This window comes from Schistocerca piceifrons, chromosome 6 (genome assembly GCF_021461385.2).
Source record: "Schistocerca piceifrons isolate TAMUIC-IGC-003096 chromosome 6, iqSchPice1.1, whole genome shotgun sequence".
NCBI classification, from domain to species: Eukaryota; Metazoa; Arthropoda; class Insecta; order Orthoptera; family Acrididae; genus Schistocerca; species Schistocerca piceifrons.
The window spans coordinates 510,474,655-510,493,427 of NC_060143.1; the positions used below are offsets into that span (position 1 = coordinate 510,474,655).

The 18,773-nt window shown below is 44.3% G+C and overlaps 1 protein-coding gene across 1 annotated transcript in view; it reads right to left on the reverse strand.

The window, feature by feature from the left end:
- LOC124802982 (dachshund homolog 1) overlaps positions 1-18,773 on the reverse strand; it is a 969,696-nt gene that overhangs the window by 76,257 nt on the left and 874,666 nt on the right. Inside the window, exon 10 of the mRNA XM_047264082.1 lies at positions 11,079-11,252. Within this exon, the coding sequence (XP_047120038.1) occupies positions 11,079-11,252 (174 nt within the window). The remainder of the gene's footprint in view (positions 1-11,078; positions 11,253-18,773) is intronic.

The following is an 18,773-nucleotide window of genomic DNA, read 5'->3' on the forward strand; positions in this document are numbered from 1 at the left end:
CAACATTTTACGTCATTCCTCTTGAAAGAGTGTGCATTGAGTTCGTAAATTTGTGTTTAATAAACCACTGCAATTAACATGAACAACATTCAATCCAAGAGTTTAGTTAGTTTCGTACTGCGTGAGTGCTTACATTCACCAACATTAACCATTAATATTTCTACAAGGTATTAAGAACAATATGTTTCAGTTTAACAATTTGTCTACATTTGATATACGACCACAAGTGCCTTTCAATGTTTACTTCATAACAACTCACTGGTTTAATTTTCGAAGTGTTGAAGCCGGTAACAAATCAAAGAGAGAACGTGAAATAAAGTAGGCAACTATTAATATTTCAGTGCACATTGATTTACTACTCATTGAAGTAGTTGTTTTCTTTTATATATGTGTATGTTATATAACATCGTTGTTTCATCGACTCTCGTAATAAGGCAGATTGCCTGTTTTTGCAAAGAGAGCAATTGTAGTGCCACAAATTTCTTAGTCACGTTGGGTGATCGATAACGGTAGCTACAAACAATCATGGTTTACAATGCCAACAGTTGTTCGCCTATTTCACAAGACGTCAACATTCACGATCGATATAACTGTTTCTGTCTAACTAAATTACATTTATGAAACTTTTTAAGGCAGTTCACAGACAGCCACTGATAAACATAAGCTCGATCAATTCCTAATAGTTTTTCACCCTTCTAAGGCATATTTCAACACTTCATGAACGTTACTGATAACCCCAATACTTACAACTGTATGGCAGAATTCAGCAATTTATATGCCCTTATAATTTCGACACATTCTAAATGCTGCCAATGACGAACTTCGTTTTCTACGTATCACAAATATTCCATGTGTGCTACAGCAAGTATCACACATACCTTTCGTAGAAATGTTCAGATTAAGTACCAGTAATAAACTCCTGATAACAACAGGTTGAAATTGAAACTTTTGAACTCCCGTAAAGAAAACTTCCCTTGTAATGCATAAGAAACCAGGCTGAAGTCGACTATCGAACGAGTCCTTCAGTTCGATCAGCTACCCTGAGCGTTATCACGCAAATGCTGAATAATTTGGAACGGCAGAGCAACCAGTTCCTTGGTCATCCATTTCAGCGCAGTGTACTATCCAGTTCGGAGACATTCTTACCTTTCTTGGTCCCCTGACACCTCACAGTACAATGTATCTTGTGCAAAACTCGCGTGTGGAATTTGTTTCTAGTTTTCCTGGCTGAAATTGTTAAGCCGGGAAAAATGCATTTTTGGTTTCTAAAAATATTATGTCCCGACAGTCAGTAAGCCAGGTAAAACAGCTGCGATATTAGCAAGTAGTAAATATGAGAATAAGTGAAAGGAAAGTGGTCGATGACACTATTGCAAAGTCAGCGCGTCACAAAGCTGTAAACACGAGAAATGTATCCTTTCATGTCCGTATAAAATGACGTCGCGTTGCGTTTAATACTCACAACTAGAACCTCATGATAGGAAGATGGGAATGAGAGCATTCTATTTTTACTAATAATTTGCACTGTGCATTTCGTTAGAGCTTTACAGGTATAGCATTTACTCTTAATGCCGTAGCGAATGAAAGCACAGTACTGTATACTTTCTCCATTCGGTGATTTTGAGTTTCAAAAAATTTGCCATAATCACCTAAATGAATCGGAGGGATCTCACCATGCCCCATCCAGTTCTCTTGCAAACCTTACAAACTTTCGACTCGGAACAGTTGTAAGTATTTACAAAGTCCTACGACAAATATGAAGCTCTTCTGTACTTTCTCCTATCTTTTCCTAATCTTTTGTGGCCGAGTGGTTCTAGGAGCTTCAGTTTTGAACCGCGCGACCGCTACTGTCGCAGGTTCGAATCCTGCCTCGGGCATGGATGTGTATGATGCCCTTAGGTTAGTTGAGCTCTAGGGGACTGATGACCTCAGACGTTAAGTCCCATAATGCTCAGAGCCATTTGAACCATTTTCGAACGCCGACGGTTTTCCTACATAGTACCGTGTATGGTAATGTGTTGTATTGTTGTTGTTTCCTCATTTTTGTCCTCCCTCTGTAAATGGTGGCGTTATGAGAAACGTTGATCATGAAGCGCAGACGTAATCCATGGGCGCAGACGGTGTGATTTCAATATGCGCAGTTTATCACATGCCTACCTCAGGGCACAAAAGCGGGGGCGTCTCCAGTTTCACAACGATCAGCTCCAGCTTATGACGACGATGATGGAGGCAGTCACCGAAAGTTTGAGATTTTTAACGCTACATGGCAACAGAGAACGTATTACACGAGGAATCCGCCGCCAAAGACATGGTGAGCATGAACCAAACTGTGTTTCACAAGAGCGATTTTTTTTCTTTTAGATGCATACCGATTCTTCAAAAGAAGCTTGCTTCCCCACAGAAACGTCAATGTCATAACGTATGCTCTAGGTTCAAAAATGGTTCAAATGGCTCTGAGCACTATGGGACTTAACTTCTGAGGTCATAAGTCCCCTAGAACTTAGAACTACTTAAACCTAACTAACCTAAGGACATCACACACATCCATGCCCGAAGCAGGATTCGAACCTGCGACCGTAGCGGTCGCTCGGTTCCAGACTGAAGCGCCTAGAACCGCTCGGCCACTCCGGCCGGCGCTCTAGGTTCGCTGTAGACGGACGTCACCGGCAATAGTAACTCCGCGCCCACCCCCCACCCCCCTCCCCAATCTTGTACTATTTTTTTGTGAAGAGCAGCAACACGCGCTCTTTTATAGTCACGCGTTTTGTCACTCAATGCGGTGCGACCGGCCTACATTAGCGGCTCAGTCTGGGCGTTCCCCGGCGTCCGCGTCACACACAGACGTCTTACGTCGACGCGTGACGAGTTGCGCCCTCAGTGAGGCGCAGAGCTGGCGCGTCACGGCTGTCTGGGCCACGCCGCGGCGCTAGTCGGAAGTCGGGCCCTGTGGACGTGGCCCCGAGCGACGCGCCTCATTCCCCCCGTCTGCTAATTAGCAGCCCCCGTGTGCAAACTACCGACGTCACAGCCCGGCCCGGGCCGCAAGTCGCCCAACTTGGGAGCGCGCGGTGGCGCATTCCAGCGTCTGGCGATGATAAGACTGCACCCAACCTTCCGATACGAGCTGTTCCCAATCAACAGCCACGGTCGAGCTCGTTAATGCGCGCGGGGATGCGCTAGGGTGGCCGGCCGGATGCGAGGACACTTAATTATTTCGAATACGCGGATCGAGCGTGATGACGCAGACGTTAAAACAGTGTAGTCGCTCTCTGGTTGGGGGTGAGGCTCAAATGTCCGGTCTTCCTGTTCCTTAAAGACGGTCACGGCCTATTTTCCTCCATTCTTGGCCAACCCTACTTACTGCCCCGTTTCTAATGGCCCCTTTGTAGACGAACACTAAATTTGTCACATATTCTAAGCAGCTACATTTTTTCCATTCAACTTAACAAGTGCACCTGCACGCACACCAATCTCTCGTGGACTGGAAAGCGAGAATTACGCTCCTACACTGTTCGATAAAGACTGACTTTCGGTAATATGTTTTTCTTATAGGGGACGTCACCTCTCTTATCAAGTCGGCCAGTCAGGTGCTGCAAGATATGTGAATCAGCTTCGTCTCAAAGTTCTACAGCCTGAGGATGAACTCTTTCTCTAGTCAGAAGAATGTATTTCTAAGGAACTACGCTACACACAGCTACGCCATTTGCTACAAACAGTAACTTAGCTTAAAGTTTTTGTGGCTGCACTGCCACATGTCCATGCCATTCCTTTTACTGGGCCTACCTTTAAGGCACCAGATTACTTAGACATTTGGGGACGACATCTCTGTTGCAGGTGTAGTGTTTTCAACAACATGAAATTTGAAAATTTGTGGTGAGTTCCTATGGGACCAAACTGTTGACTTCATCGGTCCGTAGGCTTACACGCTAACAGTGGCAAGGCGCCTCAGACTGCGCGGATGAGGCACCGTCACACTTAAGGTCATGTATTGAATGTAACCTTTCCAGATGGCGATCGATAGGCACGGTCCACCAGCATAGCTACCAAGTTCACCACACATAATCGCTCTTGTCATTTTGTGGTGAAATTTCGTTAAGGATACAGTGTTCAGTTCTCCTCGTGTGCAAACTCTTACGTCACGAATACGAGATGCTTTAGAGGCGGTAACGGAAGGGATGTTGGTGAAAACAAGAAGAGAACTGGAGTACCGCCCCTAAGTTCTACAGGCAACAAGCGGAGTACATGTGAAAGTGCACCCATAAAAAAATCTATAACTTAATATTCAATAAAACTGTCCATCTCGATCGCGATTTATATTTTTATTTCCTTAAAAATGCACTTTAACGCGTTTCGGTCACAATCATCATCCGAACCACTTTTAAAAAATTAGACACACTGTATCTCGTCAGTTCACACGGACACTTGAACTATTACTCATTTATTACAAGTTAAGCTAAAATTTGCAGCAAACTGTGTAGCTGTATCTAGGATAGTTCCTTAGAAAGCCTCGCGGGCTAGCCGTGCGGTCTAGGGCGCCTTGTCACGGACCGCGCAGCTCTCCCCGTCGGAGGTTCGAGTCCTCCCTCGGGTATGGATGTGTGTGTTGTCCTTAGAGTAAGTTAGTTTAAGTTAGCTTAAGTAGTTCGTAAGCTTAGGCACTGATGACCTCAGGAATTTAGTCCCATATTGCCACTTGCCACAAATTTCCAATTTTTTTTTCCTTAGAGACAAATTTTTGTAATCAGGAAAAGAGTTTACGCTATGCCTGTATTTCACCACCATACCTTCGTGCACACTTTCGCAGGTAATCTACAATCATCCAAATTCAACAAGAATCAGACTTTTCGCCAACAGCAGTTTGAAGTAGCAGACAACTGATCGAGGTGAAAATTTGTAACAGTACAGGCGATAGAGTAACTCTTATCAACCAAAAGAAAGAATTTTTATCTTAGGATTGAGGATAAGGATACACAAAGTTATCACGGAAAGAGACGAATAGTAGAAGAAAGAAGAGCCAGAACCTGCGAATCACCAAGATTAGGGAATGAATAGTAGAATGCGTGAAAGAGTAAGGTTACATAAAAGGGGAGAAGCAAGAAGACTTCAGTATCGGTCTGTTGCATGCAAAGTTAGCAACAAATATAGCTCGATTGGAATCAGACATTTACATGGAAATGGGGTGCAGTTACAGAAATTGAACAGCATTACATGAAAGTCAAATGTTAACCATGAGGAAGCTCCAGTTGAAAAACTGAAAACGTTTGAAATTTATTTGTTTATCGTAAGGTGACAGGAGGAAGCACTACACAACTATTTGCAACGACTTTCAGCCCCATTGAGGCAACAAAGCTCATCTGCCCAGGTCAGATCCGATCCGATTCAGTATGCACCAATGATACAATAGGAATACTTTAAGAATTAATTGTAAAAAGTAGGAAATGAGGAAATGCTACATAGCGGTAGGCTGGGAAGGGTTTTCGTGGAAAACTTTTACCAGGTTAGTGGAATATCTCTTTCCTTATACTAGTATTATCACCTCACTCCTCAGCTCTTACTCATCACCATTAATATGAAGCAATAAGAAAGTAAAGCGTACCGCAAAACAATGTCGAACGGAAAGGAGCAGAATGGCCCACAAAAGACAGTCTCGGAACTGCTTCCGAGAATCATTCTTAACGCTCACTTTGGCCCCATATATCGCCGAATTATTATGGACTCTGGACAAACCGAGAATGAAGTAAACAGAAGAATTTCATACGTGTTATAGAAAGATGCTGGAAATGAAATGGACTGATAACATAAGAAATGAGGGGATTCTATACAGAATCTGCGAAGAAAATACACTACCCAGTCACATTAAAGTGACCATCTGTCAAAAGCCCAAATAACTACTTTTTGCTGCGCGGATCGGTGCGAGACGTGCAGAAAAAGAGTGAATGAGGTTCTGGAAGATACCGACAGGGATGCAGAGCCATAGCGACTCCGGTGTCGTGCCCACCTGCGCCAGGTATCTCTGTTTAGGATTCACGGCACGAACGATCCGAGATGGTCCCACGGATTCCCGATTGGGTTTGAATCCCGGCAGTTTAGTGGCCAGGGGAATACGGTAAGCTTATCCTGGTGCTCTTCAAAATGGTTCAAATGGCTCTGAGCACTATGGGACTTAACATCTGTGGTCATCAGTCCCCTAGAACTGAGAACTACTTAAACCTAACTATATCGCCTAAGGACATCACACACATCCATGCCCGAGGCAGGATTCGAACCTGCGACCGTAGCGGTCGCGCGGTTCCAGACTGTAGCTCCTAGAACCGCTCAGCCCCCTGGCGGGCGGTGCTCTTCAAACCACGCAGGTTCAATGTGAGCTGTGTGACACGTTTCGTTGTTCTGTTGGCAGATGTCATCGTGCCGAGGGAAACACAAACAGCGTATAGGGGTGGAGATGGTCCCCAAGACTCATGCTCATCCATTTCGCCTTCCAGAATGACGATATCACCCAGAGTATGTCACGAAAACACCTCCAGACCATAACGCTCCCTCCTCTGGCCTGGACGTTGCCAACGATTGTTGCAGGGCGGTACACGCCAATGGTAATCTACCCGATGGGGTACAAGACGTGACTCATCTGAAAAAGTCACTTGTTGCCACTCAGTGTACTGGCGCGCAAATTCCAATATTCGTCACCTGTCAGCATGATCCAGGTACATGCTTCAGAAATCCATACAGAGCAGCGTTCGCTGAGGAGATACTGTTGGTAACCTGTTGTTTCATTTGGGCGGTCAGTTGCTCAGCAGTCGCACATCTGATCGCTCGTGCACATCTCTACAGACGTCGTTCACCCTTGTCACCTATAACAGGCGGAGCACCACTGTTGCCTTGGCACCGGTTTTTGGCAGCGTCATTTTGCCACGTACAGTGTCTTTAACCACGGCGGCACAAGAACAATTTACAAACTTAGCCGTTTCGGAAGTGCTTCCACTCTCGACCGGAAAGCCAGTGATCATGCCCTGCCGGCCGCGGTGGTCTAGCGGTTAAGGCGTTCAGTCCGGAAACGCGCGACTGCTACGGTCGCAGGTTCGAATCCTGCCTCGGGCATGGATGTGTGTGATGTCCTTAGGTTAGTTAGGTTTAAGTAGTTATAAGTTCTAGGGAACTGATGACCACAGATATTAAGTCCCATAGTGCTCAGAGCCTTTTGAACCATTTTTTTGATCATGCCCTGTTCGACGTCAGATAAGTTGCCCCGTTTCAACAACGACTGTACTTTCTTCCGCGTCCTCTGGCGCGCTTTATATACCATCCATTGCAAGTGCTGCCACCTACCGTCTATGAGTGGTTACTGCGCGTTGACGTCGAACACAGCCGGTGATGACAATGTGACTACACCATATACAGGGTGAGTCAAACGTCCTTGGACACCTTCATAAGTAGGAAGATTAAAGGGAAAATTGAATTGTGATGATGGGAACATAGGTTTGACGTGGGGCCGCAACTTTTGGAGTGAAATTCGCCATTTTGGACTCAAGTCATTTTTTTTTAATGGGAAGGGGGTGTATGACGCAATAAATAACTCTCGCTTGAGCTCTGGAATTGAGTGGTGTAATTTGTTTTTGTGTGTCTTGTACAGTTTAGAAGTTATTAATGCGGTTGCGGTCACTACAGTTGTGCATTGCACGGAATGGACAACACGTAGAACATGTGTTGTAGCATTCGGTATGAAGGTAATTTCCCAACTTTCAACATTAATAACCTCGAAACTGTACAAGATGGACAAAAACAATTTACACCACTAAATTCCAGAGCTCAAACGAGTGTTATATGATGTGTCATACACCCCCCTTCCCATTAAAAAAAAAAAAAAAAGACTTGAATCCAAAATGGCGAATTTCAAGATGGCGGCAATGAATGACATTCACTCCTAAAGTTGCTGCCCCACATCAAACCTATGTTAACATCATCACATTTCAATTTTCCCTTCAATCTTCCAACTTATGAAGGTGTCCAAGGACTTTTGACTCGCCCTGTATTTTCCTGGCCAATTTTATTTTGCTAACCCTGTAGAAATAGTTAATACTATACTAGTGTCCTGGAATATTTAAACTAAAATTACACTATCCAGGAAGGACAGTGGCAACGTGGAGTAGAAAAAGTGATACAAAGTTATTATGCGGCGACGGGGAATTTTCGCTACATGTGTCTCGGCAGAAGTCCTTTTGAAACTCGCGGAACAGAGTAATTACGAAACTAAGTACCACGGCTAACCAACACAACAGAGTCGCAGGCTTATCAGCGTACTGCTTGCGGTGTAACTTTGTGCTCGGAAATGAAATCGGTGACGGGAAACGAAATTTGAAGCTCCTAACACGTCAGGCTTGCTAGACAAACTTGGACATGGCGCACGCAGCACTAGTATCAGAGCCTCAGAGGGCCTTGGGCCGGTGGCTTTACAGGCAGTAAGTGGGTGGTTGCTGATGGTTTGCGGAGTCGGTATTAGCGCAAAACACCGCCCACCAGTCACTTTTAATTACGTCCGCTTAAGATTGCAGCGTAACTCCTTGCAAGTTGAAAAATTAATCCTCCCGTTGTTTCGCCAGCTCGGTGCGTTAACGTCGGCGGCGGAGAAGAGAACTGGTTATAAACAAAAAAGGGGGGAGGGGAGACGGGAAGGCAGTTTTTCTGCTAATTTGTATGGCCCACCGAGACACGGAGAGAATAGCGCGTGCCGGCGGTGCCGGGGTATTAGAACTGCTCCGTGTATCGAGAAGCAATGGCAGGATTAGCAGCGCAAAGTAGCTGCCTGGTGTCGGCTGGCCCGGGACGTCGCATTCAGCAGAGCGGCCGACGGTATTAGCGCTTCATTTGCTTTAGCAGGCACTTTTGTTTGTGTTTGCTAAAAACCGGAGATGGAGGAGTCGGATCAGAGGCGGGCCCAGGAGGTGGGCAGGAGGGAGGGGGGGGGGGGGGGGCGAACGCGAAAAATATATATCGCCGGGGAGGCGTCCGCCGTCGCGAATAATAAGAGCGATAGAATCAAGCCGACTGCTCGCCAACTAATTGCTTCGGTTACACGGAGATGAAATTCTTAGCAGACTTGCTTCGGCTAAATTAAAACAGAATTAATGTTTTAAGAGCGTTGATGAAGCGAATGGGTTGCTAAGTACAGCTGGGGTGGAAGGAGCGGAAAGCAAACTAGGATGGGGGGGGGGAGGGGAGAGGGGGAGGGGGGAGTGGTACATAAGCCACGACGGCCGAAGGGGCGGCGCATAAAATGACGGGATTTCGAAGCGAACTAAGTTTGCGTTAATTATCAAGTTGTAGGGAGATAATTCTTCGCCAGCAGTATAATCGAAATAACCGTAAGCATCTTAGCGTTCTCGCCGAAACAGCTTTGGCGGCCGGCGCGATGAATCGCGCAAGGCAAGAAACCGCTGACGTCCGGCTGGGCCTGCTAAATGTGTCCGATACGTCACGCACGAGTCGTGGAAGCGAATGCGCCTGCGCCACGTACTTGGTTAACGGCCTCGGTGGAGGAATGGCCGCTGTTTACAGTGATATCGGGTGGGGACGCCGGTGCTGACGGAGAGATGTCTGACTCTAGGTCCCTATGGAGGTACACAAAAATAGGGGAGAACTAGTCAAAGCTAGGAAAACTTTAAATTCCTATCCATGGCTGGTTACGTTTATGTCTGTGATGTTTACTGAGTAAGCCTTTACTATTAAGAGCAACTGCGCTGGAAGTCTGTAAGGCCAATGTCCTGCCGAAACCGCAGTGGAGTACGATAGTCGACGTAAAGCAAAGACACAAAGTTATTAAAACTGAAATGCAAAGAAAGTTTTTTCTTTAATTTTTGTTAACGTACAGACAGGATGAATGCTGAAGATTAGATGAGCAGATCACGTAACAAATGAGGAAGTACTGAAAACGAAATTCCAGAGCTAAATTCGCTGGAGGTACAGGCGAAACATGCGTACAAAGAAGAAAATTTTCCGAAATTTGTGGTAAGTTCCTATGGGACCAAACTGCTGAGGTCATCGGTCCCTAGGCTTACACAATACTTAATCTAACTTAAACTAATTTACACTAAGGACAACACACACACTCATGCCTGAGGAAGGACTCGAACCTCCGACGGGGGTAGCCGCTCGAATAGTGGCAAGGCGCCTCAAATAAGAATGAAATATTTTAAATATATGTGGAACGTATTTGACAAGCGCTTACGTTAGCAACGCCGTGGGTAAAAGTCTCCTCCTAAACGACTGGAGCAATTTTAGCCACACCTGACGTACATATATTAACTAGATGGAAATAAATACTGTGAGGGAAAGAACCAATAATCTCCTATTGCGGTTTTGTGATAATGTGGAGAGAGAAGGGAGAGAACGAATGGGCAGACAGAGAGGGGAAAGAAGGACATGAACGCACAGGCGGGGAGGAGAAGATGGGCAGAAAGAGAGGGGAGAAATGGACAGAGTAAGGGGAGCGGAGAGAGAAGGAGGAGGGACGATGCACAGAGAAAGTAAGTAGGCAAAGATAGACAGAGGGAGTAGTTGAAGGAGATAGACAGATGGGACAGAAGGGAAGGTGGTGAGGAGGGGGACGAGGAGATGGAGAAGGGGATGAGCAGATGGACAGAGAGAGACAGAGGGAGGAGGTAGACTTACAGGGAAAGAGAAGCAGATAGAGGTTGAGACGGAATTAGAGGGGGAGGGTGAGATGGACAGAGGGAGAAGGTGCAGATGGAATGAGGGGGAGGGGGTAAGTGATGGAATGTGAGATATGGAGAGGAGCAGGTAGAGAGGGGAAACGAGCAGACGGACGGAGAGAGGGGTAGCAGGCGATGGATAGTGAGTAGGGGGAGGAGGAGGTGGAGAGAGAGGGGAAGGAGTATTTGGACAGAGAGAAGGGGGGAGTAGAGGAACAGGAGAAGCAGGAGATGGATAAATGGAAGATTGGAATAAATTCATATCCAGGCACACCCGGCCAACGCCGGGAATTCAGTTAGCAATACAATAAAGGAGTTGACGTAAAAAGTGCGACTATTGAGCAGGGAGCAGAGAGATTTAGGTGAGAGACTTGCCTGGCTTGGCGGACTGCAGCGACGAGGTGCTGAGCACCCGCAGCGTGTCCGGCGCGGCGCCGCTCGCCTTGAGAGCCTCCTCCAGCTGCGCCCGCCGCTTCATCTCCAGTTCCAGCTGTTCCTGGAGCCGCCGGCGCGCCTTGCGCTCCTTCTTCAGCCGCTTCTGGTACAGCACTGCCGGCAGACACACAAAACACGACACTATTAGCTGCAGTCACTACACACACTGACGACAAGTGGCCGGCTACCTCCTAATGCCTCTGTTCAGATGGGTCAAAGCACTATGGGACTTAACATCCGAGGTCATCACTACCCTAGACTTAGAACTACTTAAATTTAACTAACCTAAGGACATCACACGCATCCATGCTCGAGGCAGGATTCGAACCTGCGACCGTAGCAGCAGCGCGATTCCGGACTGAAGCGCCTAGAACCGCTCGGCCACAACGGCCGGCTAATGCCTCTCTACATGCAGCGCTATAAAAAAATATGTTTTGACAGGATTCACAGACGATGATTTAAGGGTCAATGTATTCTGCAATGTACTCTGCAACATGATATTCGTTCAACGGCCTTACAATAAAACATTGTTCTTTCCTCAAGACTAGGAGAGAGAATAATTTTAAAATCTTAACAGGTTAATGGAACATCAAGAAAATATACGAAAAAAAGTTTGCGATGTAGCATGGTCCACTGCAGATGGATTAACTGTAGACCTTGCTAGCCGCTGATAATTTTATTGTACGAAACAGATTTTCCTTTGGTCTGTAATCTTCATCACGTGTACAGTTTACAATGCGTCGATTTCGATTTACTCTAGCACCCACCCCAGTTCACAAAGCACAAGCATGTTCCAGGAATCCAGGAATCGGCGAAGAAAGGATAACATGGAAAACACTGCCAAGAAGACGAGACCGTATGTTAGAACATGTGTTAAGGCATCGGGTAATAACTTCCATGGTACGAGAGGGACCTGTAGGAGGTAAAAACTTAAGGGAAAGACAGGAATTGGAATACATCCAACAAATAATTGAGGACATAGGGTGAAAGACCACTCTGAGTTGAAGAAGATGGCACAGAAGAGGGATTCGAGGTGGGCCGCATCTAAGAAACCAGAAGACCGACGATTAGAGAAAACTTCCGAATGCTTACAAGAATCTAGAAAGCTCGGTACAGTCAAATACTTGGGCAAAACTGCCTATGAGCAGAGTATTTGAGCTAGATACCTGGGGATGGAGTTACACGGCATCAAGATTAATTACGTTATAAAGCGACCAACGCAGTACAGAATACAGCAGAAAAAAGACTGTAAAATAAAAAAGATGTATGTGTATCGAAATTTCTTCTTTTAGTTGACAACCTCTCTTCATCCTTAAACAGTTGTTATGCAGCCAGGGGACAATGTGAACCAGTTTCCTTATGAATCCTTTCGCCTATTCATGCCACCGTATAATTGCACGAAATGTTAATAGAACAATAATTTAACTGTAGTGGTAAATGCGAGAAAGAACGTGCACAGAATTAGTGGGGAACAGATTCGGCATTATTCTTCAGTACCTAATTCAGCGTAACAACTATTCCCAAGCAAATGGACAGGCCTGAAATGGAAAATTACCTCTTACCTAAAGTAACTATATTGGTAAACACTCTTTAAAATGGAACGTAACCGCAAATTTAGCGTTCTGTTGACAGCTTCGTAATAACAGTCGGATCACTGCCTTAACTGAAGATGGATAGGAGACAAATTGCTAGTTGCGTATCAAATGTTATCACCGCGGTATTTACCGTACTCTACCTGTCGTTTCATGTTTTGAGTTCCGTCCGCTCTTCTTTTGTACGAGTCTATTGCCAAACCAAAACGCCAGCTTACTCGGCACACAGTATCTCGTTGATACGGTTAATTTTCTTCTCTTACGGTTAATGCTTGTCAAAGACCAGATTACCGCCTCAGTAACTACACACAGGCCGCCTCGGCCCATAAATATACCTCACGGAAGAGAAAGTCGTGTTTCGCGTCCGTTTCCTTGCAGTTGTTTATCTCAGATGAGGTAAACGCGGTTACGATCGCACTTGATGGAAATGCCGAAGTTTTATTTGAAACTGAATTGCTGCGAGGGACATTTGCATACTAACTGCTGGAAATTAGAGCCGTAAGCGAAATGTTCGATCGTTAAAAGAGAAACTAGTGTAGATAAACATTGCAGGTCGTCAGAAATACGGCTCCGCTGCCGTTCGAATAGCAGACACAAGAAATAAATAACTTCCATGTTCGACCATAACATTAAATATTTGCCGAATTGCAGCATAGTATGCAAATCAGAATCATCTATTCCCAGTTCCTCTGTTGTTCTAAATTTCTAGGTAATAAAATCACTGCGAGCATACGTCATGTATAAAATAAGATTTCGCTAAGCAGTATCAGTAACCAGTGCTGCACAGGTGAAGAGCATATAACATAGTTTACATTTCTTTCTGTAAGCACACCCTTCTGGTGCAGGAGAGAGAAGAAGGTGGGAGAGCGGAGAGGGCAGGATGACGAATGCCGGAGGAGCGAAAGAAGGAGAAGAAGAAAAAAGAGGAAGGGGTGGAAGAAGATAAGGTACAACGGAGAAAATATTGCTCTGTTTGTGTGAACTACTAGAAGGATTCTGAATGGAAATTACCGACGTCGTGAATACTATATTTCATTTTTTTCTGTTTTATTTATTGCTTTTTTACAGATCTGTTGTCTACATTTTTAAATAAGGGTCACAGAATTTACAATTTTCATGTGCTAACATAAATTAAGTACTTACCTTACTTAAAACCTTCCGTTTCCATTAATGATTTTTCTTTGCAACTCATTATTATTGCTTCCATTTTTATTGCTGAAACCTATATTTGTTAGGAACAAGGAACAATTTATGTTAGCACATGAAAATTGTAAATTCTGTGACCCTTATTTAAAAATGTAGACAACAGATCTGTAAAAAAGCAATAAATAAACCAGAAAAAATGAAATATAGTATTCACGACGTCGGGTCGTGCAGTCACCGTCGGTCCTCGTTGTTACAAAGGTAAGTGTCAATATCTACTGCACATGGGTCACATGGTTCTAGGAGTGGGCTATTAATGCGGATGTTGACATCAACGATTTGAGCCAGAACGCACAGTTACACTGTGCTTCTAGGCACAATAACCTGTCACGGCCTGTACACTCCGTGATTTGGTCAACAAATCTGTCGCTAAATGATTTGTATCACTGCTTGCGTCAGTTTCGCCACCTTTTTATGAGGTGTCTGTAATGTTAATCGTTCAAAAATGGTTCAAATGGCTCTGAGCACTATGGGACTTAACTTCTGTGGTCATCAGTCCCCTAGAACTTAGAACTACTTAAACCTAACTAACCTAAGGACATCACACACATCCATGCCCGAGGCAGGATTCGAACCTGCGACCGTAGCAGTCGCGCGGTTCCGGACTGAGCGCCTTAACCGCGAGACCACCGCGGCCGGCATGTTAATCGTTATATTGTAGAAAAATGTAGGAAGTTAAGTCGAATTATAAGACAAAGAGCCGGAAACAAAATCACTTGTAACTCAAATAATGTCGCTTAATATAGCGACCATCACAATCAGCACACAAAGTACCACAATCAAGATGTCCTATGGCGCGCAGTCGTCAAACCTGCATATTCAAGTAAGTGTCTCATTACAATGCGCGGCAGGAGATGGCCCAGCCACGGTACTTCGTAACGAAACCGATAGTATGTTGGTAAAATGAAAGTGTGACTGTAGGGTAAAACAAGCAAAAATTTCCTGTGAAACCAAATCCTTCATCAGAGCAAGCTGATATTTCAGTTTTGCAAAATGTAACAGGGGCGAAAAGTTTTTACTTTAGATTACCTTAGCTACTTCTTCCATGGAGGGAACTGATCTAAGAAAGGCAATGTGAGAGAATGAGCGAAACGGCTATGGTTAATTAAGTATATACTATTATCTACTTGCTGTGACGTCGCTTCAGCGCACAGCAGAAAAGATCTAGCAACATTTAAGCTACGTGTAAATCGAGTCTTCACATTTATGCAGGATAATCAAAATAAAACTGGTCGAGATAACATTTCCTGCATCTTTTAAGATAGGCAACCCAACTTACGTGATTTACCCAGTTACCTACCTTAGGGTGCAGGAAATATTATCCGGACAAGTTTCATTTTGACTAAACTGTACAAAGTAGCTAGCAATACGCATAAACTTGCGGTGTTTACTTTTTTATAAGCTAGCAACCATTTAAACTTACCGCGATATAATACGCTACTTTTTGCCTGGGGTCAGAGATTTGCGAGAGGCTATTTTTTTGAGCTTGTCTCTGGCAGGAATGAAAATCCGTGTAGTTGAGTTATTCATGTGGCTAAACGGATGCTCATTAAGATGTCGTAATGAGCACAAGGGGTAGTATATATCTCTCGGTCCGGTGTTTTGTTAACGTTGTGCGAATGTACGGCTCCGAAAAATATTTGCCAGGCGGCGCGCAAATTGGTCGCATGTGTAGCGTAGCACCTCTCTCCGGACGGACGAGCAGATTGGCGGTACTGTGTTGTAAATCCGTGTTACATAAACATGCTAGATATCCAATCACTTGTTTGCAGTTAATTTACATACAGATTTAAAACGTCCTGTTGTTCCAGCGCAACTGGTCCCCGCATAAACGTGTCAAACACTGGGTAGATAAACAGCGCAATTTTGTGCCATCGACAAGAACGCCGCACTTCTAATGGCACATTGGTCTGAGGCAGCACATTCAGACTTCACGAATACCGACTCGCCAAAAGAAAGATATTTCTGGCAACAGAATAGTTGGTGAATATCAAAAATTTAATGAGTCCCTTGCCTCTTAAGATGAAAGAAAAAAACGAAAAGTGGCACTGAATAGTTGTAGATTTTAGACTTCTCTCACACACATATCGCGGTAGTCACAAAGGCTATTCTTGGCAAAACCGAGATAGTGAAATCAGTGAAAAACTTAATAGTAAAACTAGTCTAATGTCTTTTCAGTACAGTCTTTATTTCACTAATCTACATTACGAAGAGAAAGCTTTATCACGGGAACTTCAAATGCTATCCATTTATGCGGAAATAAATTTCGTGTTTTGTCCCAGGCTTGTGGTAGTGAGTACACGTGTACTGTTTAAGAAGTGATTTCTTGTCTCACACAGCTAAGCCCAATAGGGAAGGTAAGTTTAGTTCCCTTAGACAGCAGACTGATTAGGGAGGGAGCTAATTACAGCTGAAGTGGAGTTGTTAGACCCATATGTGTGCCGAGTTCTGGTGATGAAAGCGAAGGCATTCTTTGGATTTTAATTAGCAAAACAAGATGACGGTAAGAGATACTTCTGATGATCTTTTACGCCGGCACATAGCGTAACTTCTCTTCCATTCTTTCACCAAAATGCTTAACGACATAGAAGAGGCCATTTACGCAGTATATAGCACACTTGGACCCTGCTAGAAAGGTCGTGCAGAGAGCTTATTTCCTTTTTTTTGAATGGTAGCGATCGGAAATAGTCGCGGCGAATATGTAATTTAAGTTGTATTCAAGTGTTCCGACGGGTGCAGTGTTTATTCTGGAAGAACTTTCGTCTACGAGAACTGGATCCATCTTCAGGTGAGGAATAATCGATTGAGCCATCGGTGGATCCCTTTTAAAATTAGCACACTTTGAGTCCTATCATGTTGCAGGGTATTTTTGACTAGCCCACAGAGGAAGTGATTCGTTCTAGATTTAATTACTATTATCTGAGGTTTGTTTATTCTTACACCTTGTACTCAATAGCATGTTCGTGGAATTTAATACTTACTCTACTCTTCTAAATGTTCGCTGTTTCCGGTATAAAGTTAAGGTCCCACGCAAATCTTAGGATAAGCATCTGTTTCCCTGGTATATTTATTGCCGTTCAAAAACTATGCTGTAGCTCCTTTCAGTGCTCTTCAGTCCGGAACCGCGCGACTGCTACGGTCGCAGGTTCAAATCCTGCCTCGGGCATGGATGTGTGTGATGTCCTTAGGTTGGTAAGGTTTAAGTACTTCTAAGTTGTAGGGGACTGATGACTTCAGATGTTAAGTCCCATAGTGCTCAGAGCCATTTGAACCCTTCAGTGCTCTCCTGTTCAAGTTTAACGGAACTCCAGCTTGCAAGGGTCCTATGAGCCTACAAGTATTATCGCATATTAAAATGAATAGCTAACGACAGTCAACTTCTGTATTGTGTTTACAAATATATGAAAACAAAGCATCTTGTACATCAATAACTTTCGTAAAGCAGCACAATAAGGTAAACAGAGTATCTCCCTCTAACGATTAGAGTAATTGAGTAGGAGAAAACAAAATGGCTGAGTGCTCCAACGCATAGTTAAGTCGAGTAGATGAGTCTGTGTGCCTGTTATTAATTCTTTATTAGTACAGTAGCTAATTAAATGCAGTGGTACACAGCGTGTCAAATGTTTTTCTAATACCCCGTTAAGTTAAACTAAATTCGATTGACCCGGTCCTAGAAACACTCGCAATTCGCATTCTGTTGTCTGACAGTTTGTATTTGAAATGTAAATCAGAGCCTCGTTGATAGGAAAAAGAGTAGATAGGGTCACCTTATAAATAAATCAAAAGTGCCAGTTTGCTCTTGTTCTACAGAATTACTATTATTGTGTTAACCGATTCTCGGCATATAAGGCCATCTGCAGACATTTACTGACTATTGTCGCCTTATAAACTTATTCTTTCTCTTGATTTCGCTCTTCTGTGATTATGAATTGGTTTTTGCAGATATAAATTAAACACCTATGAATAAGTAGTGGGAATTGGAAATTGGCGGCAGCACTGGAACCCATTGCCTTAATCATTAGGCTGTGTGAGAGAGTATCCAGGCCTGACTCAGGCTTTCAGTGTCACTGATGTTTCCACCTACGTTTTCCGACCACGTTTGCCAGCAGTTCTCCTATAGGTTATATAGCACCCGGGTGGGGGGGGGGCTGCACTGCTGCCACATGGGATATGTATGAAATGAATCGAATGCTCTGTAATTAAATGAATGGTGGGAATTAAACCCACTGTAATTAAATGAATGGTGGGAGTCAAATAAATGAAGTGAAATGACACGAAATGGTGGCACTTGTGTGCTTGCCATATGCCCTGTGCAATAATCTCTGGTAGTAAACGTAAGGTAAACACACCGCAATGATGGCCGAAATGCTGCCTATAAGGCAGTACTAGGAGCGACCTATAATCGTGGGACGGGTGAGTCAGTCGTTATTACCAGTAGATGTAGCCTAACGGTACGGCTTCTTCGTTATAGAAGTAGCTCCTCATTTGGCCTTACGAGACTGAGTGGACCCCGTTCCAGACCTCCGTGCACCCGAAAAACTCAGAGAAGGTACCCGGAATAGAACCTTACTGCTCCACCGAAGGCGGGAATGCTAAGCCTCCTTCTGTGGAAGGTAAAACGTAGCGTTTGAAGCAACTGATCGATATAAACAGGGAAATAGGATTCGAATCCCAGTCTGGCACAAATTTTCAATTGCTATCGCAGATCCATGAGAAGTTAACGTGAAAGATTTTTACTTTCGTAGCATCTTCATTCAGTTCATAACATCGATCAATTCAGAGAGTTTATCTCACATAATTACCTACCTAACTCCGTAGTCGAGGTCACTAACGCACTCCT